This window comes from Semicossyphus pulcher, unplaced genomic scaffold (assembly GCF_022749685.1).
Source record: "Semicossyphus pulcher isolate SPU_LCO1_2020_fin unplaced genomic scaffold, fSemPul1.0.p SCAF_18, whole genome shotgun sequence".
Classification (NCBI taxonomy): Eukaryota; Metazoa; Chordata; class Actinopteri; order Labriformes; family Labridae; genus Semicossyphus; species Semicossyphus pulcher.
The window spans coordinates 13671034-13680355 of record NW_027211691.1 but is presented as its reverse complement, the minus strand read 5'-3'; the positions used below and the strand labels follow the sequence as shown (position 1 = coordinate 13680355).

The 9322-nt window shown below is 41.6% G+C and overlaps 1 protein-coding gene across 1 annotated transcript; it reads left to right on the top strand.

The window, feature by feature from the left end:
• Positions 1–586: 586 nt before the first annotated feature.
• On the top strand, positions 587–8851 carry LOC138596238 (vascular cell adhesion protein 1-like; the record flags this gene model as incomplete). The annotated part of the gene is made up of 5 exons (XM_069667863.1): positions 587–682; positions 5244–5463; positions 7055–7360; positions 7462–7719; positions 8808–8851. Coding segments are annotated over 5 exons (924 nt in total), but the record flags the coding sequence as incomplete, so codon positions are not given.
• Between the last annotated feature and the right edge of the window lie 471 nt (positions 8852–9322).

Sequence of the window (9322 nt, the reverse complement as noted above, 5' to 3'; positions counted from 1 at the left end):
TTTTTTTGTATAGTGTTTCTAAAAAGCAGCTAAATAAAAAGCTCAAACATAAAAAGCAGTAACATTTGATCTTACCAAACAAGCTGCGAGACGCTAAAGAAGAGAAACAATGTTTTAAAATGTGTGACTTTCAGCAGAACTGCAGCAGACCAGTAACCTCCCTGCTAAGCTGCAGAACTACAAGAAGTCTTCATCCTTCCTGCTCTCACCCTGTGAACGAGGAAGTTACATTTTGTTGCATCTTCTGCTGTAACAGTTTTGGCTTTTTTGGGTTAGTAACAGAGGCTGCACGATGGTACAGTGGTTAGCACTGTTGCCTCACCGCTAGAGGCAAGCGTGCAAGCGTAGGTTCCCTCTGGGTACTCCGCCTTCCTTCCACAGTCCAAAGACATGCTCGTCAGGTTCATTGGTGACTCTAAATTGCCTGTAGGTGTGGGTATGAGCATGAAAGGTTGTCTGTCTCTATGTGTCAGCCCTGTGATTGACTGGCAATCAGTCCAGGGTCCAATGACAGCTGGGATAGGCTCTGGATAGATGGATGGGTAGGGACAGCTTACTCTGGTACACACTCTACTAAAATAAAAACTGCACGACTGCATTTTTTAACTTAACCACAACATATACAGACAGATACTACTTCAGAATTGAGAACAGACCCTTCATGGCAAATAGGGGTGTAACGGTATGCAGAAGTCACGGTTTGGTACATACCTCGGTTTGGGGTCACGGTTTGGTATGAGTTCGGTACAACAGGAAAAAAGCAACAAAAGGTCCCAAAAGCATAGTTCCAGGTTTCTTTTCATGTATTTTGAACAGACAGTAGTTTACGTTACTGTTTGTTAGTCCTACGGTCCTTTAGAACTACTTGAGATAGTTGGTGCATTTTTAGGGATGAACTGAGGTAGCAGGTATAGCATATAGTGTAGCATATGACAACAGGCATCTTTGGTAACTTATCATTATATAAATAAGGAACTCTAACATATTTCACTGTATTAGAAAGGAAAATACAAACAGCAAAATGATCTCACATAGGCCACGCTTTTATATTGACTGAGGTCCAACAAAAATGTAAAATAAAGTCAAACCGAAAAGCATCTTTTGAAAATATTACAAAATTACAAGGGAGTGTTTTAATTGCTTCAGCCAGAGCTGTTGCAAAATAACAAGCAATAAGAACTGAATGACATCTCCTGATGTTAATACAAAATAAATACAATGTTAAATATAAAACAAAATATAAAATATCTGCCATTTTATTATTATTTTATTAAACAATTAAAAGAGTTTTCATTTCCCACTCGGAGTTAACAAAGTGTGCGGTCACTGTGAGATAGCTTTCAGTGGCACCGGAAGTCCATCCTTCAGTTGTTAGTGCAACAGCGGGTGCAGCGGACACCTTGTGCTCGTGCTCTATCACCGCTCGTGTACGCCTGTAAAGGGCAGGGACCACGGACTGGCTTATGTGCGCACGGGAAGGGACATTGTAACGAGGCATCGAGCACTTTTAATAAATACCTGAAGCCGGGGTCCTCTACTACTGCATAAGGGCGCAGAGCCGTTGAAATGTAAATGCCAATAGCTTTGGTAATGTCTTTGGCTCTGTCTGCTTTCACATCTAGGGGCTTTTTAAAACAGTGCGGATGAGTTGTTGGACCCCCGTTAACTTTTGCCTCGCTCTGGTGATTGGCACATCTGGGTGATGCTGTCGTGCGTTCCATTTGTACTCGGAAGTCGGAATTTCAGAGTTCCCAGTCGAAAATTTCAACTGGAAGGCCCCCTGAGGTTGAATTTCCGACTCAGAAAGTCGGAGGAACCTCACCAACACCAACCTCATATCTCCGTGCATCAACAGTGAATGAAAGCTGTAGTATTAACTGTTTATTATCACTTCTGTCTTATTTGTGTCTCATTAAATCAGCCGTACTCACAGTACTGTCCAACCTCTCTCTGTGGACAAGTTGTGGACCTTATATTTGTTCTGTAGTTGACTTGTTGTACTGGAACTACAGACTGTACTGGAACGTGGTCAACTCGAATGTGACATCATTCCCATTTCCGAATTCCAACTTCCTAGGTAAATGGATGGAAATGCACGTCATTAGCATGTTCCATTGTTTCCACTGACATACCGCACAACTGTCAAACGACGCGGACACACTGTCCTCGTCCGATCCACCACTCGCACTCCATCGCCATTGTAGTCAACTGGGAACCCGAAAATTCCCCACACAGCTGATTTAAATGAAGCAGGCGGGTTTTCCAGCTTGAGCTTGCCATAATTACGCGTCTGCTTCTTCTTCTGTTTGTTGTTTGTTTGTTGTCACACCTGTTGTACATATTTTGTACTATTTGTATAACACGTATTGCTTTTTATATTTTTATTCTTATTCCTGTTTTTTATCTTATTCTATTTAAGTCTTTTACTACTGACGTATTCTGCCTATGACTGAATGCACTCGACCATGACGTTCGTACCGTGACGGTTCGGGACGAATACACATACCGTTAAACCCCTAATGGTAACAGATGTTTGGGATTTCCTCGTGATGAGGAGGGTTTTCTTTAGTTCCTCCTAACTTCCGTTTTGCTTTCCACAGGCCTTTTCCCCCAGCATTAATTATATTATTGGGTTTTGCTGTTTTAGTTTGTTGTTTAAGTTTGGGCTAGAGATCTCCGGTAGTCCAGTTATTTCGTCTTTTGTTTGGATTTGTTTTCTTTGGATTCAAAATATTTAATTTCAGAAGAGAAATTGCATTTGGTTGTATTTTTTGTGGTAAATAATCATGAGGATTAACTCCTGAATATAATCCAGCTGTTGAATAATCTCTACTTTTACTGACAGGTGCACATATTACAAACATTATAACACAGTCAGCAGTTTGCTGAAAGTCCTTTAAGAGAACTTCTCATTCATTGTGAGACACATCAACTGTAAAAGCTGCAGCATGCAGTCGACTCGTCTGGTTTCCATCAGTACTTGACGTTCTCATGCTTAAGATGCTGCTGTAAGTGCAATGAAACATCAGCGTGAGAAGCTTCAGGTTTCGCAATGTGTGGTTAATGAACCACAATGAGTCAAAGAGAAGTGGTGGAAAGTAACCTGATGAAGAGTGCTGAGAAAATACTGAGAACTTTAAGTACAAAGAGGAAGTTGTTCATTTTTTCAAATGTTACTATTACATAATACACTGCACAAATAAAAAAAAGTGAACACATAAACATTACAATGTAACTCCAAGTCAATCACACTTCTGGGATATCAAACTGTCCAGTTAGGAAGCAACACTGATTGTGAATCAATTTCACCTGCTGTTGTGCAAATGGAACATACAACAGGTGGAAATGAGAGGCAATTAGCAAGACAACTCCTATAAAGGAATGGTTCTGCAGGTGGTGGCCACAGACCATTTCCCTGTCCTCATCCTTTCTGGCTGATTTCTTGTCACTTTTGCGTTTTGCCAGTGCCCTCACCACTAGAGGTAGCATGAGGCGGTGTTGAAGAAATTGCTCAGGTAGTGCAACTCATCCAGGATGGCACATCAATGCGCGTTGTGGCAAGAAGGTTTGCTGTGTCCCCCTACACAGTGGCTGCTTCCCAAGTCTCCACCATATTAGCCACCATATTGAGGACTGTCTTAAAGCTCTTATCGCAGCTCGGAGGAGCGAGGAGCGAGGAAAGAGGAGGGAGTTCCGAGGAGCGATAAGCGAGGATACACGAGAACAGCCTCCACGGAAGTCTTTTACTGGCCGACACGCCCCCTTATTAGATATCAGTTCGTGATTGGACGCTGCAGCAGATCGAACTTACGTGAAACTTCACAACATCACCGGAGTTTCATATCGCAGAGAGGAAGAAGCAGACCTTAAAACAGACTTTACAGGGCGCCTTGAAACCGACTATAAACAACGTCGGTATAATGAGTTGGTATCTGACAAGCTGAGATCGTTTAGAACGAAATATTGATCATAACTTGTCGTAAAATATTTAAAATGCAGTGAATATCATTAGATCAGCATGACGTGATTTCTATTTCTCCTGAAACTTTGAGCCTAATAAATCATTTCCATAGTTCACGAACAGACAGTATTTGGGCTTATTAAATAATTAATTCAGATCAGATTATCTGTGAGGAAAAATGTAAATAATGAACAAATAATATAAAGGCATAGTGCTGGTAAGAAATGTCCGTCTGGCTCTGCAGCAGGAACACAGACTGCAGCCTGTTCTTCATGTGAAGGTGTTTGTTACACAGGTAACAGGTTACAGAGAGAAAACACTGTTACTGTGTGTTTTATTAGAATTAATACAGTGCACATGTGTGCAGACACAAACAGCTGTTAAAGCAGACTGACAGCTGATCCAGCGGTGATCAGCTGACGCGATCATCACAAATGGACATAGCAGCACGTGACGCTTCATCGGAAAGGACGTCTCATGTCTCATAAAAAACCTTCCCTCGTTTCCTCTCTCCTCTCTTGGTTTCCTCGCGTCTCTCCATGCATCTCTGGTGGGAGGGACTAAGACGCAAGTGAAAGACGCAAGTGAAGGAAGCATGGATGCAATTTAAGAGACTTGGGAAGCAGCCAGTGTCAAGAGCATGGAGGAGATACCAGGAGACAGACCAGTACACCAGGAGATGTGGAAGGGGCCGTAGGAGGACAACAACCTAGCAGCAGGACTGCTATCTGCTCCTTTGTGCAAGGAGGAACAGGAGGAGCACTGCCAGGGCCCTACAAAATGACCTCCAGCAGTCCATTAATGTGCATGTTTCTGCTCAAACTGTCAGAAACAGACTCCACAAGGGTGGTATGAGGGCCCGACATCCACAAGTGGGGCCTGTGCTCACAGCCCAGCACTGTGCAGCCCTATTGGCATTTGCCAGAGAACACCAGGATTGGCAGATTTGCCATTGGCGCCCTGTGCTCTTCACGGATGAGAGCAGGTTCACACTGAGCACACGTGACAGACGTGACAGAGTCTGGAGACGCCATGGAGAACGTTCTGCTGCCTGCAACATCCTTCAGCATGACCGGTTTGGCGGTGGGTCAGTGATGGTCTGGGGAGGCATATCCTTGGAGGGCCGCACAGACCTCCATGTGCTAGCCAGAGGTACCCTGACTGCCATTAGGTACCGGGATGAGATCCTCAGACCCATTGTCGGACCATATGCTGGTGCAGTGGGCCCTGGGTTCCTTCTGATGCATGACGATGCTCGGCCTCATGTGGCTGGAGTGTGTAGCAGTTCCTGCATGACGAGGGCATTGATGCTATGGACTGGCCTGCCCGTTCCCCAGGCCTGAATCCAATCGAGCACCTCTGGGACATCGTGTCTCGTTCCATCCACCGATGCCACGTCTCACCACAGACTGTCCAGGAGTTGACTGATGCCCCGATCCAGGTCTGGGAGGAGATCCCTCAGGAGAACATCCGTTGTCTCATTAGGAGCATGCCCAGACGTTGTAGGGAGTGCATACAGGCACGTGGAGGCCATACACACTACTGAGCCTCATTTTGAATTGTCTTGAGGAATTTCCACAGAAGTTGGATCAGCCTGTGATCTGATATTTCCACTTTTATATTGAGTATGATTCTGAATCCAGACCTCCATGGGTTAATGATTTTGATTTCCATTGATCATTTTTATGTTATTTTGTTCTCAACGCATTCCACGATGTAAGGAATAAAGATTTTCAACAGGAATATTTCATTCATCGAGATCTAGGATGTGTTGTTTCAGTGTTCCCTTTATTTTTTTGAGCAGTGTATATTGTATATGTATTACTGATAAGAAGGCCTGTAGGTTCACAATAAATACATTACTACATTGGTGTGTACTACAAACTAAATATTAATATAACTGAACAATGAAAATAAACACCATGATGAACTTAAGATGCAACAAAAGCTTGGGGCACCCAGTTACTCATCTGGTAGAGCGCGTACCATTTAAAGCTGAGTCCTTATCACAGCGGACCAAGTTCAATTCTAACCTTTGCCCTTTGCTGTGTGTCATTCTCTCTCTATCCGGCCTCAAGAGTCCATCTTAAGCTGTCTCTACCCCAAAAAAGACAAAAAAAAATAAAGAAAGAAAAAGCAGAAGATGCAACAAAATGTAACTTCCTCATTCACAGGGTGAGAGCAGGAAGGATGAAGACTCCTTTTAGTTCTGCAGCTTAGCAGGGAGGTTACTGGTCTGCTGCAGTTCTGCTGAAAGTCACACATTTTAAAACATTGTTTTTCTTCTTTAGCGTCTCGCAGCTTGTTTGATAAGATCAAATGTTACTGCTTTTTATGTTTGAGCTTTTTATTTAGCTGCTTTTTAGAAACACTATACAAAAAAACATATTTCATTTCTTCAAAAGGAAAAATGCTTTGTTTAACAGATGCTTTGATTAAGACATTGAATAGTAACTTATTATCAAATCCAGGTGATGGGTGTCCTTGCAGTCCTGTGTGTGAACATGTTGACAGCCAACATGTTACTGAGTGTCTTCTCTCTTTCAGGTGAGCTGTTTGTTCTCTCACTTTTATTTAAAGATGTTTAATGTTCACAGTTTGAACTTTATGTAGAAACAAGCAGGAAAAGAAGAGCAGACAGAGTTACTTTCAACTGTTCATGTTCTGACTGCAAAGTGAAGTGTTTTACACTGATGTGTTAACAGCACAGTGAAAAAGACCAGCATGCAACACATTACCTCTTAGTTTATCATCAACATTTTCTTTGTGCAGATTTTGCTCTACATTATAATCCCATCCCATCCCAATCCAGATCCCATGTAGCTTTAGGGCTGAACTAGATCAGGCAGTTTATATTGTTGTTTGTTTTATTGTTTATTATCTTTTCTTTTCTGGTTAAACACTGAGTCTGTTGTTGCAGTTTGACATTAAAATGGTCAAATGTAAGAATACTGAAAAGCAGAACAAACTGTTATTTATACTTTGCTCACTTTCAAGACAGAAGTCGCTCCTTCTGTGACAACTGCAAATAAGACAGAGAGTAAATTTAAATGTATGCCTCAGTGTAAAACTTGTGTCTGATTTAAACCACAGATTCTCCTCGGAGCCCCAGCATAGAGATCTCAGGTGATCTGAAGGAGAAGGAGTCTGTCACTATAACCTGCTCAGCTTTCACTCCCTGTCCAGGCTCCCCTCCTAAACTCACCTGGAATCTCCAACAACACTCTCACAACAACATGGAGGAAAACACAGATGGAACCTTTACAACTGAAATCCAGGAGACCATCACTCTGTCAGACAAACATGATGGATACAACATCACCTGTTCTGCCAAATATCCTGTGAATGAAGGAAAAGATCCGAAGACAGCAGAGGAGACAAAGACTCTCAGTGTTTCATGTGAGACAACCAGAGTTTGTTATTGGATCCTGTCAGCACATGATGATTTATGCAATGTCAGCTGTTTATAATGAATAAAGTTAATCTCTCTTTTTCCTCAGATGCTCCTAAAAACACCTCAGTGTCCATCAGTCCATCAGGTTTGGTGTCAGCAGGTGAGCAGGTGAACCTGACCTGCTCCAGCAGAGCAAAGCCTCCTGTCAGTCACTTCATCTGGTTCAAGATCAGCAAAGATGGACCCATGATCGTATCTGAAGGAGAGTTTTACAGCTTCACTGTGACAGATGGAGGAGTTTATTACTGTGTGGCCATGAATGATCTCGGTAATCAGTCATCATGGATTAATTTAAATGATGCAGGTAAATGTAGAACTGTAGTGAATCTGCTTTTTTAGACGGTCTCCTCTTATTCTTTTTTTCTGCTGCTGTGAAGCTTTGCTCGTTTATTTTGTTCATATTTTAAGTCTAATGTAATTTTTACAGCATTTGTATGAAATTGTTCTAAAGAAGTAATGGCAAAATTTTTGTTTGCATTCAACCATGGCTTTCTTTTAGTCACTTGGTTTGTTGTACTGTTTCATTAATGAACAGAGAACTCTCTACTCTGGGGTTCAGCTCTTGGAGGGATTGTTGTCATCATACTCATCTGCCTCACGGTCTCTATCTGGTAAGTTTTGCAAAACTACGTTCCTAAGGAAATGAGTACGAGTGTGCAATCTTCTGTTTATGTTTCTTTGTCCTGCTAACATCACTTAATTTGGACAAAACTTTTTTTATTGTCAGTAACCTACCTATCTCCTACAACTAGCTTCTAGTCTAGATTTGGCTTTGGAGTATTTTCATCCATTATTTGTTTGTTTTGTTTTGAGGGGTCTAATTAACTTGAAACCAATGACTGTATGTAAAGATGGACGATCCGTCTCCATCTCTCATTGTGCAAAATTGAAGCCAAAATACTTCCAAGACGTGCAGTGCCATCTAGTGCTGGTGACATTTTTTTGTACCAGAGAATGAGCAGTAGAGATCGACAGGTGGAGCTGCTGAAGCCACTTCCGCTAACCAAGGGGTATGAATGTGATAACTGATTGACAGTTGGGCACTTTACGTAGCAGCCTCTGCCATCAGTGTATGAATGTGTGTGTGAATGGGTGAATGTGATATGTAGTGTAAAAGCAGCTTTGAGTGGTCGCAAAGACTAGAAAAGTGCTATATAAGTACAGTTCTTTTCGCAAAATAAAAGCCTTGGAATAATTTGTGCAAAAAAACACAGTAAAACATATTTCTACTTTCCTTTAACAAATAAAACAAGAACAACCTATACTGCAGCCAGTCAGCAGGGGGCACTCCAAATGTTTTGGCTTCACTTTTCCGGAGCTGTCATTTTCATCCATTTTTCCAACAGTCTATGGCTGAAACTGTATACTTATGACCTCTCTAATGTCCTCCAGGTGGTTTAAGTCCAAACATCAAACTCCTCAACAGACTGAGGTGAGAATAAGCTGAACTGTGTGTTGTAAGGAGATTTTATAGTATATCTGTCAACAGTGACTCTGGCCTGATATGTAAAGCATCAGTCTTTAGACTCAGCAATATTTAAGAAGTTAGCGGTTAGTGGTGGGTTAAATATTAGGAAACACAACCAATGTGACAAAACAACCTGTAAGCATCACATTAACACTGGGTGGAAAGTGTAAAACAAACACAGCACAATCTTTTTGTGGTTTCAGTTTTAATTCGGAAAGTGGCTTGAGATGAAGCAAATTTGATTTAATCAGAAAGTTTAATGTTTTTAAAGATATACATAAATGCAGCTTAAGTTTGGTTCTGACTTGAGGAACCAGTTGTTTCCTTATAGTCAAAGGGATATCGATGTCAGGGTTTGGACTTATACAAAAAGGTAGAGGTAGGTAAAAGATATACCTAAATGTTTATTTACAAAATGCTATGGCAAAAATAACATGGC